The 18,591-nt window shown below is 41.4% G+C and overlaps 2 protein-coding genes across 6 annotated transcripts in view; both read right to left on the reverse strand.

The window, feature by feature from the left end:
* Positions 1-7,000, reverse strand: part of bmpr1bb (bone morphogenetic protein receptor, type IBb) — a 63,778-nt gene extending 56,778 nt beyond the window's left edge. Inside the window, exons 1-3 of one of the 4 annotated variants that reach the window (XM_051938220.1) lie at positions 6,833-7,000; positions 1,458-1,616; positions 1,065-1,189 (exon numbers count right to left, since the gene is read on the reverse strand). The gene's annotated coding sequence lies outside the window, so the exon portion shown is untranslated. Of the gene's footprint in view, positions 1-1,064; positions 1,190-1,457; positions 1,617-3,621; positions 3,750-6,832 lie in introns of those variants that run through there. The other 3 variants (XM_022215219.2, XM_051938222.1, XM_051938221.1) reach the window with 3 other exon arrangements.
* A 463-nt stretch (positions 7,001-7,463) lies between these two features.
* Positions 7,464-18,591, reverse strand: part of pdlim5b (PDZ and LIM domain 5b) — a 42,298-nt gene continuing 31,170 nt past the window's right edge. For both annotated transcript variants that reach the window (XM_022215198.2, XM_051938700.1), the window contains exons 6-13: positions 16,933-17,087; positions 16,132-16,159; positions 13,169-13,332; positions 10,027-10,207; positions 9,699-9,879; positions 8,953-9,073; positions 8,756-8,871; positions 7,464-8,635 (exon numbers count right to left, since the gene is read on the reverse strand). In XM_022215198.2, coding sequence (XP_022070890.1) covers positions 8,546-8,635; positions 8,756-8,871; positions 8,953-9,073; positions 9,699-9,879; positions 10,027-10,207; positions 13,169-13,332; positions 16,132-16,159; positions 16,933-17,087 — 1,036 coding nt within the window. In that variant the 3' untranslated portion in view covers positions 7,464-8,545. The remainder of the gene's footprint in view (positions 8,636-8,755; positions 8,872-8,952; positions 9,074-9,698; positions 9,880-10,026; positions 10,208-13,168; positions 13,333-16,131; positions 16,160-16,932; positions 17,088-18,591) is intronic.

An 18,591-nucleotide genomic window follows, 5' to 3' on the forward strand; every position in this document is an offset into this window, starting at 1 on the left:
AAAGGACAAATGTCAGATTCTGAGAGTGAATTACATAAACCAAGACCGCATTTCATCCCCTCAAACCATCTTTTGATCCTTGACTTGTAACCTGTGTATTCTGGCATGCCAACATGCACTTGTATGTAGCCATTCATGTGTGACTTTCAGCTCCACATGTGTCGCCACGTAGAGGAAATTAGCAGCTGTAACTGCTCCGGAACACCTGCAATAACAATCCAGTGTAGCAGGTTAGCTGGAAGCTACGCTCTCTGCTTTTCTTTTTATTGTAATCTGATCCAGCCTCTCCTCTACGTCAAATTCTCAGAGCCACAAGAAGAGGTTCGGAAAGAGAAGAAGGGAGCGGACAGAACCGTAACTAAAGATGAAGGACAAATGAGTGACTGGTGTGTCCGATTCGTTTTATCCTCGGAATCTAATTTGAAAAGCAGAAAAATGCTCCAAATGTCTTTGATGTCAGCGGTTTGAACTGAAATATCACAAACCAAATTTCAGCATTTTCAGTGGGATTGGATGGAAATCGATATAATATAGGAATGCAAAGTCGCAGATTAAACAAAATAAAACTCGAGCGCTGACAAAGTCTTCAAGAGTGAGCAGTCAATTGAATTGTTTCCCCACATGGTCAATTGAGGCCAGAGCCAACACAACCCTAACTAATGTATTTAAGGATTCCTGTTACTTTTCTTTCAGTGATCTCATCAGCAGTCTGTGTGACTAACAAAGCAAAACAAGTAACGTAATTGCAATTATAAACTTCTACCAAGGTGGGTCACATCAGGCTGAAAGTCAAGTAAGAAGCATTCATAGCTGTAAAAAGTTTGAATGTCTTTATTTAGGTATTTTTAAAGTAACATGAGATACCAAATGGAGGACAAAACTACTCCAAAAAATCATTCAGTCTGTCACTGGGGGAAGTCTGCAAAAATCACAACAACTCGCGGCAAACTGTTGCAGCTGTCACAAGTTTAAACAACCCACCGGGGAAATAATGGACATATAGTGCAAATAGGGGTTGACAAGTCGCCTCAAACTGACATGCAACATACAGTAACATGACTCACCTTTTGTTTGCAATAGTAGTTTGGTTAATCCAGTGTTATAGTCCTTTTCATGAAGTGTTGACATGAGTTTATCACCTGTCACCTGTTTTGGTTGAAGCCTTAATCCTGCCAGCCGATGCCAAAACCTGTCAGGGATTTTACTGTGTGTGAGAGTGTGTGCGGCTTCTTCCAAATAAAGTAATGTGCTATAGACAGCCAAACATCGCAACAGAAACTGAGAATACACTCAACTGAACAATTTCTGTCCAAAACACTGCACGGGCAAAACGGTATCTTTGCAAGTTGTCATTATGAGATTGAAGGTAATATTTTGTGTTCCAATTTGCCTCACCGCTGAGCCTTTAATTTAGGGATTAGCATCGATAAGAGATGTCATTCTGAGGGCACACTCACCTGATACGATCTATGCAAACTCAGCTTCTCCTGTAACGTCACTGCATCCTTTTCATCTTCCACTATCCCGTCGGTTTAAAATGCAAAGCTCTGACGACAGCACATTTCCTTCCAAGCCTCACAGGTACGACTCCAAATGCCCTCTGCCCTCTCCCGAATCTATGGAGAACAAAAAAAAGACACATGTGAAACCCATTATGCAATCTGTCATCAAGGAGCTGAGAAACAGGAAAAACACGAACGAGACAAAAATTGATTTCATCTGTTCCTCCATCTCCTCTCACAGTCCGAGTGGCACTCGCTGTCACTTGCCATTTAGCAGACGAGGATAAGGTTCAGTTGCAGAATCAGATACGGTGTGGAATGAGGTCTACAGTAGAGCAGACATGCTAAAGAATTCAGAACAAAGCTTTGCAGATTAGTCTGTTGAAAGATCCGACTGTCAGAGGAGATCATGGTGATGTGTTTTGAATGAGGGGAAACAGAGAGGCCGTTCTTCATATAAAGAACTGCAAGCTTCCCAGAAGTCTCCGAAACAAAGCAAGTGCCACAAAACTTATTCCAGTAACCATGAGATGATATTTTAAGAGAAAATTAACACACCGAGTCACAGCTGGGTGCGGTGTTGAACTAAAACAGAGGGAAGCTGTGGAATCTTGGACTTTCCCTTTTCGCTGAAACAGGTGAGTTGTGCTGTGACTGTGGGTGGTCCTGCTGACCTGTCTTTTCTTAATAAACCACTTAGTTGGAGCATAATTATGGGCTGACATCCTGCCTACAACCTGTACGTCAGACGGGTGTGAGAGCCTCTGTGTGTGTGTGCTTCTGTGTCATTTGAATATCATACTCAAAACCCGCACAGAAGATAAACTAATGACCTCCAAATGCAGAAATAATGCATGCAAAGCCACAATTAATCATTTTCTGCATATTTTCTTTAAGTCACACTCAAAGATGCACATGCATAATGCACATAAACACAGCGACTCACACAGCTGTCTTTTATTTGCCATGATCCAGCCACAGATGGTGATACAGTGTGAACTGTAACGCACGGATTCTTGACATTCTTTACGGGTGTGAGTTACTCTCCGACGCAAACCAGTGCTCGGCTTTCACGCTCTTTACTTCCCCAGCCAGCAGGTCACTGTCACCGAAGGCAGTTTGAGCGAGTTTCTCTCTCACATACAGGCCGCTATTGTCCCCTCTACGTACAGCAAGTCTATTTTTCCCGGCTCTGCGCGGCTCCGACTGTACAACACGCCGAGCTCAGCCTCCACGGTGAAGCTGTGTCAGCATATTTTGCTGTTTATGATGGGTCTTGTAGTGGCAAGTTCATTGCTTAATGTTAAAGGAATGCCAATTAAACGATGTAGCCCGCCAGCTCGCCGTGGAAATCAAGGAGCGAAAATATACAATGTATCCATGGATTCATCAGAGACAAACAAAGCTTCTTTATGCTGCAATGTATGTGCTTATATTTCATCATAAAGGCTTAAAATAATGTTTCTATGCAAAAAAAAAAGCCTGAGTCTGTTTTAAAATAAGTTGCAACATGAAATACATTTTATAGCAGTAAAATCATGATTTATTTTTCAAACATGATTCACACTGGAAGCCAAGTGCCGTTGTGGTGAAGTACTCAGGTGAAAGCTCCTGAGAGTTTCTAAAATTTACTGCACTCTATCACAAGTTGATCTTGTTCATTTCCGACCAGTCCAGTCAGTAGAAGGAGCCTGTGTTTGGCCTGAAACTTTAGCGGAGAAAACAGGATTCTATTGTAGCCGGTGTGGTTTATTTTAAACGGCCTATCAACATGCTCAGCAGAAAGTCAATTAGCCTCCCACTTTAGGGGCAAATTGCTGCATTACTGTTTCAAAAAACACACACAGACATGACGTGTGCTGCCAAATACTACCTCTGCTGCTGGAACATTCAGTCCATCTTGATCAATACGGCTTTTAGCTTTGGATTACAGTTTCTTCATTATCGCCACGGAGCATCGAGTGAAACCACTCAACATTACATCCGTGAGTTAACATTTATCAATACAGTTTTACAAAGGAGAATGTGCAGATAAACACATATGTCATTCAATTTATTGGAAACGAAGCTAAAAAAAAAAGATGAGTGGGTCAGAATGATGCCTGAGAGTTTGACTCACCATCCAAACACAGAGGAACAGAAAGCATCCTGTCACTGAACCCAGCCAGAGACCCTGCACTTGTCTCTCTGTGGCAAAAAAAGTAGAGTTATTAGTAGGAGCTCAGATGTCTGCCATCTATGAAGAAAAGAACTGATACTAAATTTCAAACTCAGGCCATTTCCCCCGCTTTGAATTAAACCCAATCATGCAAAGTACCCCCTATCCTCTTCGCTTTTCTTCGATCTTCAATCATTCTCCACTCATCCTGGACGTCTTTCTCCTCTTTCTTTATTCCCCTCTCTTTCTCTAATAACAGGATGCTGGCTTTCACTCTGACCTTCCTGGCAAAGCAGCTTTCAGTAATTCTTGTTTTTGGATGCATTTGAGAGAGGTGCATTAGCACTGACTGTCAAAAAGTCGTGCAAGATCTGTTGCACTATGCTTAAACTTTCAGGTTGATGGAATCTTAAAGAGTCACAGTATAAAACTGGATCATAATTGCAATTTAGCGCAAAGTTTTCATTCAAAATCCAAATTTTTACAGTTGCAGAATGATGATCCGGTGTTAGCCCTCCAGAGTGTTATAAGGCTGTCTAAGAGAAGCAAGCACAGACAGGCACCCAGGGAGCAACTGTGTTAACAATGTTAGTGTTTCTAAGAAAATAAAACTGAATGACTGAGAGATTTAGCACAGAGCGTTGGTGCGGTGTGGAATAGCAGATGAGAAATGTGAGCGACAGATGGAAAAGCCATACCTGTGGAAAGCGTTGATATGAGATGCTCCGCTATCAGTGTGTGCTCATGGAAGAAAAGAAAGCACCAAGAAATAGAACGTCCAGACACCTGGAAAAGGCATTCAGCAAAGTCTGTCTGAATCTCTGACAGTTTGTGTCTTGATACTCTGCAGTTCCACCATTTGCTGTCTGACAGACACTGTGCTCATATTACAGGAGTGTGAGGTGATGAACGCAAATCTTTAGTGTTATTTTTCGTCTCTTTTGCAGCCTCTTTTGCAAACCTAAAAGAACCTCCGACTTCTCTCGGTCCCCTCATTACCTGTCTAGTCCTCAAATACTGCTCCTATTGAGCTTGTTAATATGCAGCAAATATCTCTGCCCCCATTGGCTGGACTGGCTTCCTGTAATTATAAGGGAGGAAACTGGGGTGAGGGGTCGCAGCTTGCTAAGTTTAGCCCTGTGGACAAACCCAGAATCAGGCCAGTATCTACCGAGATCATGAGTGTTTGTTTGTGCGTTTATGAGTGTCAGAGTGTGTGTGTCCGTGCTGAGGTGTTGGTGTGTTCACAAGACTGCAGGTACGTTTGAAAGGGTAGCAGCTGCAAAAAAAGTGCCCTCCTATAGTCCTTATTTAAGTCCTGAGACCTAAATGTACTTGCCAGCATGGCTATTATAGCATGGTCATGTTTTCACCAATCCTACATGCACAAGTTTCGTATCAAATTCACGTTTCTGGATTACTACTAGTAATCATAGCTCTCTGTAAGGACTCCATCTCTCTGGTACTTTCAACAGACACTTCTGCCACCATAACTAACCAAACAAGAACACACACACACTCGTTGTGTTCGCCATCAGTGCCAGAGAGTCCAACACACTGAAACACTTGAAGCAGGAGTCTGCGGTAGACCACAAAGAGCTGCCTTGCCAGGAACCCTCACTGGACAAGCCATCCCCATCATGTACGCCTAAGGACAGGCGTGACTCAAGCCAGGGCAAGAGTTGGGCGGTGGTGGTGGTGGTTTGATCACTCTCTCTGTGTTTAATATCACCCCAAAACACACACTCAGCCGCACTTCAATGAGCCTCTCTGTCCTGCAGAGCGTTAGAGGGCTGCTGGTGCATTCCATCTGCACCACAGATCAGTGTTAAAGATGCAGATGTGCAAAGCTTCCTGTGGGATCTCAGACGCTCATGTGATCAGGTCATGTCAACTCTGGGGCACAGGGACGATTTCTGTCATACAGCCATTGTCACGTATTGTCATGTAGCTCACATGACAGTACTTGCTCTGATTGGCAAAGTAGTTTTAACTCATCACCAGGCTGGATGACAGATATTTAACATTTTACAGATAATCACTATAATTTTAACTGTTTATCGTTAAATTTAATTTCAAAATGTGCTATTTTGGCTCAGAGGGAGCCACATCTCTCTGTTTGTAGTCACTCTGTGGTTTCACCTGCGGCACTATCTGAAAGGTCAGGCATCACGAGTAATAGTCTATCAGCACTGAGGGATACGAGCTGAAAAGTTCCCTTTCAATTAAACAGATGAAAAATTTTGCATTGGAGTCAGTTTCATTCTAAATTTTGATGCCAAGACTGTCACTTTTGCAAATGCACATCACTTACAAACCCACCTCAGTTTCTAAAAACACATTTTCCCCTGCACTGTACGTGCTGTATGCAGATTAATCTGCAGTGATGAGCATTATCTGAATCCTTACTGACAAGTGAGCACTGTAATCCTGAAATCAAATCAATCGGAAGCTGAATATAGTGTCAATTTATGAGCTTTCAATCATGATCTTTATCAGCACATGGGGTTGGCACAGTTTGTCAGTCAGTCAACTTTTAGATTAACAATGATGGATGAAGAAGGAGCCCATTGAGAAAAAAAAGAACTTGTGTAGTAATGAACATGCTGTATGATAAATAACAATAAAACGAATGCTTACCATATTCTTTAAAGCATTTTACAAAGTGTACATGCGTTAGATCCAAGATTGCATCTTTGAAAATGTGTTTCAAAGCACAAAAAAGACACTCAGAACTCTACAACATGACCAGATTTTACCTGGACAGACTGTTCCAACAATGAAGTCACAGTGAAATCATTAAAGCTCAACTACACCCATCTGAATCGCAACTTTGAGGCGATTCTCTCCTCAGATCAGACACTATGATGCGTGTAAACCACAATCGCGGCACCAATTACTGATAAGCATCATCACCTTCACCACAGACTCCAGCAGTAACAGTCTGGAGTCCCGCTGATCGCCGCCAGCAGCTGCCAGCATCAAACCCAGGGCGAAGCGGCAACACAAGCGCTTCAGATGAATGTTAATGAACAGCAGCACGGAGAACAAATTACGGACCCCTCCGGCTTCACTGACTGAAGGCTGGAGCCAGCATGTGAATGTTCGTTGCGGCTCAAACTTGCGCTCCGACGCTGACAATTTGTTTGTTTTCGTCCCCAGGCATCCTTACCGTCTCCTTTTACGCGTCAGCAGCAGCTCAGCGAGATCCCAGTTTGTCTCGATTTGGACTCTTCTGCGGTCTCTTGTATTTGTTAGTGTCCTTCTGTCTTGTGGCAGAGTTTTCCAAGTGGAGGTTTCCACGGGTTATTTGAGGCTGGTTGCAGATCTCATGTGGTTTTTGCGCACAGCTCCCACCTCCGACGCCTTGGAGAAGTGCATCAATAAAGTCATGGAATCAAGTTTTCTCAAACCCACGATAACTCAGGACACCATATGTGCTGCCAGTCACCCCTCAGCTGTATGATTGTCTATAAGGGAGCAGTTATTAGGAAAGAAAGGATCCACTAAGTGTTGTTTCTTCCATCCCTATGGAGATGTGTGTTTTTCCATCTTATTGCTTGTTAAGTGTATGAGGCAGCTCATGCTGGTGCCTGTCTGCCTGCCTCTTAAACTCCTCTGAATAATTACTGTCACGACTGCAGATTTCTAATGCAAGACGTGATACATCACCTCTTCCCTGCAGTGCTTTCCACGCATCGACAAACACATAAAAAGTACACACACATGCAAAAGCTGATAAATGTTTCAGTACAGTCTCAGCCAAACGCTGGAGGAAGATCAGCTGCAATCAAGAGCTGTGATTATGGTTTTCAGTGATGAACTGTTCTTTATTTGAAATGGATACATGGAAACCGTACAAAACAGAGAAGAACTTGCAGCAGAACTCAACTTCTGGAATTGTTTTGTGGTATTTGAGCAAAAAGAGTCCACCAAAAATCACAAAACCATAATCAGCCAGAGCAAAATGCAACATGACGAAGTCCTGATGGCAAAAACACTGTCAAAGTGGAGGGTTTGGGACCTCAAAAATGTTTCAACACAAAATAAAAACAATGCATTTTATTGCGAGGAGCTCCTGGAATATAGTTTCATGTGGATTTTCACTGGAAGAATGACCATTTTGTTCCTGAATTACTGATGTTACAAATGAACATAAACAGAAAAATGTCACTGCTTGATCTGTCTTGTCATTACAGAGCCCTTTAAAATAACACCCCTGGATGCATTAATGTCAAAACAGTGTTAGATTTGCACACTTTTAGAGGCGTTACTAACTGGTGTGTTCATCTATCGGGAATAATTAAATACTACAGAGCTCCACAACAATAAAAAATATGGTACAAACAATCAAATGTACCATTCCATTGCCAGAAGACATTGACTGATGATCCCTACTTACAAATAAATATTTTTCCTCCTTCAATAATTCTGATTTCTAAACCTCGCAGTCACTTTAGTAATACATGGCACACTTTTCAATGTCTATATTCTTTTCTATTACGTGACCCTCAAGGGGCTCAGTAGGTCACTGCAGTAAAGTCTCTTTTTTGTGTTGAACAAAAATGTTCAACACTTCTCTAGCATAATTAAAAACCCAGCACAAACATGTGCTTTGAAAACCCATTTGCACAGATGTTGAAGTGGACAAAGGGGCCAACAGTGCACTGGAATGTTCTGCATATTTTACATAAGAAGTGATATGAAATAACAAATATACTAAAGCAAAAACAAGCTTACAGTTGAATCTTTGATATTCTAACAGAATACACAAACAGGTAAACTTGTCCTTTTTTAATTCTGAAAATATTTAACATCTAATTGATATAGAAATTGCTGCAAACAGACACCGTTGCCTGATCTTGTTTGTACTCAGAGAAGCAGATCAGATGTTAACAGTGTGGGCGTGTTTCTTGCACAAAGGCTTGTCTTTTTTGGAGAAGAACGCCTGACCTTCCAGGTTAGTAGAGCAGACCTGTGGAGAGAGAGAGAAACATGTCCAAAGCAGGTACTGTTGCTCGCACAATATTGGCACGTTTTACCATTTTATAGAGGAAAAGCTTGAGGCTGAGTGAGAACTGCTTCCTGGACCTACCGCACACACAAAACAGGTGTCATGCCAGGTGAATCCCAGAGCCTCCAGGAACTGATCCCCTGCCTCGATGGGGAAGTCGCAGCCGTGGCAGTTGGTCCCAAACAGGTTGTAGTAGTCTGAGTGAGCAGAGCATTAACAAAACGTGAGTCTGTTTTCTTCAGAAGATCCTATATACTGTTGGTGGCTTCCTAATGTACCTTTTTCACAGTATGGCTGCCCATCCTCCATGTGGAACATGTTGCCTCTGATTGGCTGCTGGCAGGCTACGCAGACGAAACAGGACACGTGCCAGGTCTGTTTCAGGGCATTCATGACTTCCTATGGAGAAAATATTAACAGGAATACATGAGGAACAGGTTTTATATAAACATTACATAGTTCTGCTAAGAGAACATACTTTGAAAACAGTTAATTGTTTTGGAAAATTTGACAAAAACTACAATTTGAGACTACAGATTTCCTTCACATGGTAAAATGTTTATGTCCCTCTCTATATGTCTGATAAACTACATTTACCCAGAAGGCAGCACTACTTGTTGGTACATCCCAAACAAACAATACAATCCTAATTTGTTCTACTGTTACTGGTGCAGCTACAAACAAATGATTGTACAAAGCATTTAAGCTACATACTAATTAAAAAAGAAAACAATGGTAGCTAAAGTTAGCAGCTTTTGAGAGATAAATAAACCGTATATATATGAAACTATACTATATAATTACAGTAAAAATGGCGTCTGCAATCCAGTTGCTACTCAAAATGGCATATAAAATAAGCCAGATAATGTATATATGCTGCAGATTTTTACCAGTTGTATGCATGTCTAATCACAACCAATACGCTGGATTAACCAACCAGCCTCTGCTTTATGTCATTAGGTGATCAAGAACAGTGAATTATGACAAACGTAGAGAAGATTATCCGAATAGTTTTGTAGCCCACCCCGAGAATCTTCTGCTGGCAGCGGCCGCAGGTGGGAGCAAAGAACTGCTCGTAGCAACGCTCGCAGTACACCTGGCCCTTCTCTTCCACAAATCCACGGTCTGCCAGAGAGGAGTGGCAGTGAGCACAGTTGAATTCCTCAGGGTGCCATGACATGCCCATGGCCACGAGGAATGGGCCCCTGGTGAGAACAAGCAAGGGATGGAGGATTCAAGCAAAACTCTTCGAAGAGAAACAAAGCTCCACCAAAGGAGCTTTTTTTTTTTTTAAGACAACACTATGCACAGTGTAAGTTGTGTATAAACATGCTTTGTTTTTTTGGAAATACCTGATGACATTGTTGCACTTGTTGCACATCGGGGTGCGAGTACCAGCTGGGATGTGCTCAGCTCGCTGCACCAGAGAGTTGAGGTCCTCTGGATGTGGCTGAGGAGTGGGGCGGTCTGGGCCTTTGGAAGGAGGACTGGCAACTTTACCAAAGGAGGGACCTACTCCACCCTTGAGGAGACCTAAACCAGTAAAAACATGGGTTTAGCCAAACAAGAGTGAACCTGATAACATACGAGACCAATTTGACACTCCAGATTGGAAAATGAGTAAACCGTATTTTTCTTTTGTTAGCACCAATCCACTACTTTATTACCTCTTGAAGGCTGCTAGAAAAGAAAACATTCGATGTTGTCAGACAATGAATGATTTGATGACCTCGGGGTTGGACAGAGCCACCCCCACCTTTGCTGAGGCATTGGATCAATTTTTTCCCACAGAAGGAAACAACAAATTCCAAGACACCTGGAAAAATAATCCCCCTCCTTTCATCTGAAAACATTTGGAGAGGATGTGCAGTTTTTCCTCCTCTTTCTCAGCGCAAAAACACATGCAGGATGGAGGACGTCTGCCCTGGAGGGAGCGCCCGAGGGTATGGGGATTGGGGACAGACGTACTATTGAAAGAAAGCGCCGTTGTCAAAGGCTTAGGGAGGTCAAGGGACAAGTGCTCCCTAAATTTCCTTGTAACGGAGAGCAGAAGTACTGAGAAAACAGAACAGAACACCAGCAGGGATGGGAGAGGAGTCTGGGAGTTGGAGGAAAGACACTGGAGGAGTCACGCTGACAAATGATATAAGACACTAGAGGACATTCTGACAAATTATATAAGTATTTGGTTAAAGCCCCCCGTGGAATCTTTAAAATGATTACTCCACCATACACTCGAAAACACGTTTTTGTTCTTGTTCCTGATGTTTGAGCTTCACTGTGCAGCTTAATGTAGGAGCTGATTTTGACAGAAGGAAGTTGGTTTCACATTCATCTGCTACAGAATAAAATATGTAAATATCTAAATGCACAATTTTCCTTCACTCACAGCTAGTCTTGGAGCCATGTGTGTTCCCATATGGAGCTAATAACCCTCCCATGAATGGACTTTCCAGTGAGAGATTCCATTTTCACCTTGTTAGCGACATTTTTGTGGAAAACCATGATGGACATAAATTAATATTCAAGCACAGGATTATTATGTCTTGAAACGAGTCTGAAGGAGTTCTTTGAAAATTACACACAGGGCTTTTGGCATCAGAGGAAAGTATTTTCTGATGTTGCCAGAGCTGTACGGCTTTTACACATACAACTCCAGAGTAACAGTAGCTCTTTATTCATGCTGTTATTGAGTCTCTGATTTTGTCTTTTTACTTTGAACAGTTTTGGAAAACATCCCTCTGGCAGTTTTGAAGCTCAGTATTGTGGCTCTGGTGTACGCATCTTTCAAGTGCCTGATGTTGCCTAACTCCTAAAAACAAAGAGGAGGAGCATGAGTGGAGCTGGGACAGACCATGAAACACCTCTGGGCTATAGGCTGTTCTGTGACAGTACCCTCCAGTTACTTAAAATGGCAACATCATTTTTTTTATGTGCAGCTTTAACCTTAATTTACTGCAAATTTAAGAAAACAAAAAAACCTCACTCTGTACAGTTGCAGTGAAAGGGATATAAGCTGCAGAGACCAAAAATCTTCTTGTACCTGGCTGTAAATGTGCTTATTTATGATGCACAACTGTGCATTTTAACATGGGGGGTCTATGAGGACTGAGGGGGTCTGTAACCAGCCTCAAGTGGCCATTAGGGAACTACAGTTTTTGGCACTTTGACATTGGCATCACTTTTCAGCCAAAGAGGTTGTCAATTGATTCACACAAAAAAAATTTTTAATTAATAAATAAAATAGTGCAAAAATCTTCCTATTTTGCTGCTGTACCCCTCGTGTTGTTCTGCAGGTCAAAACTGATCAGTTTTAAAGTTTGAAAATGTAGAAAAAAAACATATTTTCACAGTGAAACTTATGATGTCCACATTTTCAACATTTTTGGGAAATCTTTTCATTTTTTGGTGGAAAAAAAGAAATGTGAAAAATGTTTCTTAAGGACATTCACAAAAAGCGAAATTCGCTGGATTTTGGCTTCTTGTATTTTTGAGAAATTACAAGAAGCTTTACTGATACACATGCAATCATTTTAGATTTTTTTGGGAAGATTTTTACTTATTTTTTGAAAATATTTACAAGAATTTTCTTGCCACATTTGGGGTATTTAAAAAAAAACTTTAAAGGGAGAATTTTAAGGAATTATTGGAATTTTTTCCTAACGTTTTTGCAAATTTTCAGAAATTTGGGGAAATTTTTTGCTGAATTTTTGGATTTTTTTCAGACAAGGAAACAATATTTTTCGGTGCTCGTAAATGAGGACAACATGAGGGTTAAATGGTGCTGGCAGGTAAATAACCAAAATTACTACTTATAGTTCCTAACTATAAGCATAGTGTAGCACAGTCCTCATACAGAACTCAGTCCCTTCCACATGGCCACTACAAGATACGTGCTTGTTTGCTCAAACTCAAGTATGTGCTAATCTGATAAAAAACAGCCAACAGAGAACCGACTGTGTCCTCTCCTGCTCTCCCCGTGGCACCTTTCAGCAGCCGTTTCTTAATGGGCGTCCAGGGAAATCTGGGAGGTCACATAGTGCATCTGTTCATGTCTGAGAGCATGCCCGTGTCTTACAGTACGGCTAATAATGACCCCTGACTGATGCCTTTCAGCATCTATTTACCTTGACCGGCTCAGGGTCTCGTGGCAGCATTGCTGTATTTAAACAGTCGCTTTCACTCAAAATAAAATACATAATTCTCAATTTTACAATCTATTTGACTGAGGGGATCTTGGGAAAAGCCAATAATCTGAGCTCATTACCCGAATACCTCTGGTTTTTATAGAGCTCATAATCTTAAATGGCTTAGTGTCAAGTATTAAACCCGCTATAAATGTTATGGCTGAACAGTGGGGGTTTGGAAGCATGGGGCTGCCCTCTGTAGGCTACAAGCAACAACTACATGTGATAAAATAAATGTTCCTTGCAAAGCAGATGTAGTTAAGTGGCAGGACAGGTGAAGACTTCTATGGAGTCAGTGTTACTCTACCTGATGGAAATCCAGGCTGGGAGGCGGCTTTGTTCGGGGCTGAAGGGCTCTGAAATGTGGATGCAGGGGCGACGCTGCCGTTCCTGGGTGATGCTGCAGATTTGGAAAACGTTTTCGCTGCAGCCGATGTGTACACAGTGGGAGCGGTTTTGTCAAATGCCTCACTAGGAAACAGACAAATCACTTCATATAAATCAAAACTCATGACAACACACACACACAAGCACTTGCACATTCCTACTAAACTGTACATGTTGGATTCTCCTGCACCGTTTCTGACCGACTAATAAAACATCAGCAGCCTAAATAAACACTCTTCATGACTCAGTGGCAGCAAATCCATTAATAACAGAAATCTAGCAGCAGTATTGCGTCACTAATGTGACTACACCTCAAGTTCAAACAAGTGCTTAGTGTGACCTGGTCAACTGTTGCTTCTTCCACTGCAGTTACTAAAATTTACAATCAGCAGGTCAGAATTTTAGAGGCACACGCAAAGAACCGACACGATTATGAAGTGCTTTCAAATGAGGAAACGCACCGCAGCCTAGTGACCATATGGCTTTGTAATTACTGACATGAGGGAGCAATTACAGAGGGTGATGCCATGTTAACTCCCCCTGCAATAATTTCCTTCATCTTCAACATTTAGCAGCAGCACAAAACCAACGCTGTAACTTAAGCAGGCCTATTAAGAGGAAGCAGCTTTTATTCTCCTTTAAAAAGAAAAAACGAGACACTTTGAGCATGCAGTGGTGGTATGTTTTCCCATGGCAGTGCAAAATGTAAAGATTGTTTTCCTGTAAAAATAGCTTTTCTTTCTGGGTGGGAGCTTCTCTCCTTTTAGAAGTATCTGTTATGCTACTAGAGCCAAGCTTCTAACCTTTGGAGAGATGATGAACGCTATAGATGGGAGGAGATCCCAATCAACCAGGTGATGACATGATCACTCAGCAGTCATCAAGTAGGTGCGTTCGCTGCCCAGGGCAAAGCAAAGGCTTTGCATCAACAGGTTAGCAATTTGTCACCCTGAAGCATTTTGATTTTCCAGCTACAGCTCAGTGTACTACGACAGAACAGTGTATATTGTGCCATCAACTACAGATTTATGGTTTTCTGGTTTATCTTGGTTTTGATCTTGCCTTCTCTCTCTCTCTCTCTCTCTCTGTGTTTGAATAACTATTAACTTACGGATGCAATACTAGCAACACAAAGAGAGGGAATACACCAAATACTGTATATGGCTGAACTGTTTGAACAGTGCATGGAGAACTACTGCTTATAGCTGATTCATATTGGATTGACTCACGCCTCAAATCAGAACACTAAAGACATCTTATCCGTGACTCTTAATGCACAACTAATTCTTTTACATTATGTCTCTCAAAAGTCTTGAAATTTCTAAATGTTAAGTTGACTTTTTTTCCACCAAGAAGAAAGGAAGAAGAAAAAGACGAGGAATAAAGAAAAAAGCAGTTTATTGAAGTAAAATCAACAAAAGCAGACAAAAGCAAAGGCTTTGATTAGTGTAGAAAATAAAGGAAAATGATACAGACATGCTCAGAAAAACAGATTACAGAGGAAAGTGGAGGCTCAGACATGAATGATATGCTACAGCAATCCATACATATACACTACACGATAATGATATGCTGCATTTTAAATCACTTTCATGCATGCTTTTAATTTACATATTTAAATATAGTAAATACTGAAGATAAAATTTACCTAAAAATTGTTTTTGCAACAGGGTTTGTTTTCTAGTCATTGTGCAAGTGGACGTTTAACTTAACACGTATCTTTCCAGATGAAGGCTACATATTGTGCTGGTATGAGACATAAGGCAATGGAAGTTTAATGATGGTCAAAATTAAATAAAACATTAAGCAAAACAAACCAAACTTTTTTCCATTACACATTTAACACTCGTGCTGAAACATCATGATGCCAATCTCTCAGTTTGTTGTACTTGTGTCCTATAACTTCTGGGTCCAACTTGTTCACTCTGATTTGCCCCACAACCAAGGAAAGCAAGGGGAAAAGGAAAGAAAGGAAAAGTGGAATGATTAAGACATGAAACTAAAAAGATAACACAAGAAGAGGCAGCTTGAAAAAACAGAAAAGAAGAGAAAATGTACAAAGACTTTGGCTTTACAATCTTTGTTTCATAAACCAAAGCAGATGTGTGGCATTTTCCCTTCCTCTTCTTCTGTTTTTGTCATTTCTGACATTTTTGTCTTTATTATGTAGTCAAAATATGGACAGACAAGACATTTAGGGAATGAAAACAGATGAATAACATGCAGTAAAGGTCTAGCCGGTCAGGTGGCTAACTGGGTGTCTTATGCACCCTAACCATTCAGTCATCACGTCACCCCATATTTGCTCACTCTTTAGGAAAAGCACACCAGATAAAATCTCGCTAACAGAAGGAGAGCAAGAATCCCCTCCTGGCACAGCTGCTGTTACCCACAATACCACTTAATTGCCCACGGCTTCCAGTGAGTGACACGCTGATTGGTTGGGGATCTGGTATGGAGGGCAGACTGTATTTACGGCAGATTAAATCGACTTCAGACTGAGAACAGAAGCAGCAATCAGAGACGATGCTGAGTCTAGGGCTGTCTCCGCTCAGCCATCTTCCTCTGGGAGCTCTGAATGTGGTCTGTCCACATTAAGCCTTAAATTAAGCCTGATACTGTCGGAGCACAAGATCAGGAAATCAGGGCTCGACTATTAAATCGCAGGCTCCTGGATGTGCTTAGGCGAGTATTTTGGAGGCCAGTTCTGAATTTGAAACCTTCACCATGAAGAAATTATTCTAACAGTACCAATGCTCCAACACTGCCGCATTGCTTCCTGCAAAAGTACTTAAAAATGGACATCCAGACAGTGAGAAAGACCAGGACAGACAGAGCATTCACATGCACATAGCAAATTTGAAGAAACCACCAACCACTTACTTCTTTCCACTGTTCTCTGGAATTTGCTCTACAAAAGTGAAGAAAAAAACACCAGTGAAAATATAATAAAATGTAGAACAAATGGTCAGTGGTACTTGTAATCCAGTCTAGGTTCTCCTTGTCATAGTAAGAACTGAATGAACAAGTGTAATCCCTGCAAACTAAACCCTTATTAGACCTCTTGGACTATTTTCTGATTCTTGACAGCTGCAGAAACACCAGGCAGATTGAATATGCATTACATTTTCAAAACACATGACATAGTTCACACCAGTTTGGCAAAAAGAGGGAAGGAGACAAATAAATCTGTCATCTTACGCCATTCAAATGAGTTACTGTAAATGTCATTTTGCATCATCTGAACAGATCCGCACATATACGCAGACACACAACCCTTAGAGATGGAGGGAGGCCCAGAACCGCAGCCTTCTCATGTAACATCAAATGCCACTTACAGTCAAAACAGTCATATAAAATAATAAGTCAATCATAAATGATGAAAGCTTTCCTCTCAGAGGCTACAAAATAATCCCCACAGCCCGCAGAGGCAAAGGAGATTTGATAGAAAGGAAGATTATTAAAGAGAGAAAAAAATACAAGTCTGTTCTATAGAAAATATATTGTGAAACATCGCTCTGAAGTCACAATTTTAGGATGAATCTGTCATGTATGCCAGTCTATAGTGATAGTCTTATTCATAAACAACATCCAGCTAATTTAAAAAACATAGCTAATAAGTCTGTACGATGTGTTACGTTTTTATCAAACATACAATCTGAGCATACTAAGCTTGATACACACCATTCTCAGTGCCGGTCAGCTGGGCCAGAATCCGGAAGGAGCGGGATTGGCCGGTTCCTGCTCGTGGATGCCAGTCCTCTGTGTCTTCAATCAGACGCTTCTTGCTGGCATCGTTCAGTGGAGATGCATTATTCTCTGGCTCCATACCAACTTTCCTGTACAGCCAGATCAAACAACCAACGATATTAGAGACGTGGAAAGATGTGCCGATGAGAATATCACTGCTCAGCACAACTGAGTTCAAGGTGGACTTTGCAATTCTAATTTTCTACACTTTTTGTGAAACTCAGACAATTTTTCCTCATCTTGCCAGCATCTGTTCTGTGTGCGCTATAAAACAAATACAGAGTTTGTACACAGTCCTGGCTCTGTCAATTGGAAACACGCAAAATAGTTTGGAACACTCCTCATAGCACTGTTCCAACAAGTCATGTGTCTGTTCAAGCTTGTGCACAGGACAGAGCACAAACATATGAAATAATTTATGGAAAAGAGGAAAAGGGAGCAAGACAGAGCTAATTCTGGCACATGCTAACTATCTAAATCCAACAGCTAGATTAATATCAACATTTTCTGTCCAGAATCGCAGACTCCACCTTAACTCCACACCTTTACCTCAGGATAAGAATATTCCAGTTTAGACACACACACACACACGCATCAAAAACAACTCTTATCAATAGTTATCAGCACACAGTACACATAACATACATTTCTACAGTGCAAGGAGTGCTCTACATTCAGTCAGAAACAATCAAAGGTGCAGCACCTAGATACGTGATTCACAATATGACCTAATAGCTACCAGGTTTCACAGTTACCTCCTAGGTCTAGTTGGAGGTGGAGTTCTGCAGGTGAGCAGAGAGAATGTAGAGAGGAAAAATGCACAAAGACAGGAATGATCCCAAACTGAAAGTCACAGTAAGTGCTAACTGTAACAGTGCATCGGTTCTATGAGGATTTTTTTAACTGCTCTCATCTATACTTACTTAAGAACTGTCTGTGGCTCACTGATAGAGGAAAACCACAAGTAAATGTCAGGCAGTTCATAAAAATACATGAAATGTCTTTGAAAAATGTCAACTTATCTCAAGGGGGCTGATTAATGCCAGTAAGCAAGTGACGGTGAATTAGACGTACTACACTAAAATGGTGAAATTAAATGCATGAACTGCATATTAGCGTCAGTGAGAGATGAGCGTGACACAGACCACATCTCACCACAAGATGGGAGTAGTGTGCTTTCAAACAAAAGCCTCATCTTTCCCTCCAAAAAGTAATTTGATGGCACTCCAGAATGCAATAATATTTACATTGAGTGTTTACATGCAAAGTTCAGTGTATGAGTGCTGTCTCAAACAAACAGTGTGTCAGTTTAATTCAAAAAACCCAAGTATGCGCAATTCGTTTCACCGCGTATGATGACTGTTTATGTGAGTGCGTGTCAAGAGAGTGGAGTTGAAGTGTGATCAAAGAAAGCACAAGTCGGGCTATTCTTAGCCAAAGCAGACTATACTGGCAGTGATTAGACTGGCCTTGAATAAACAAACTGACACCAGTAGCAGATGGAGCTGAACAGATGCAGAGGTGGGTGACTGAAGAAGCCCGGTGTGCTGACAGGCCCGGCTGCACTGGGTGTAAACACGGTATTAGCTAACG

Source organism: Acanthochromis polyacanthus, chromosome 18 (genome assembly GCF_021347895.1).
Source record: "Acanthochromis polyacanthus isolate Apoly-LR-REF ecotype Palm Island chromosome 18, KAUST_Apoly_ChrSc, whole genome shotgun sequence".
NCBI lineage: Eukaryota > Metazoa > Chordata > Actinopteri > Pomacentridae > Acanthochromis > Acanthochromis polyacanthus.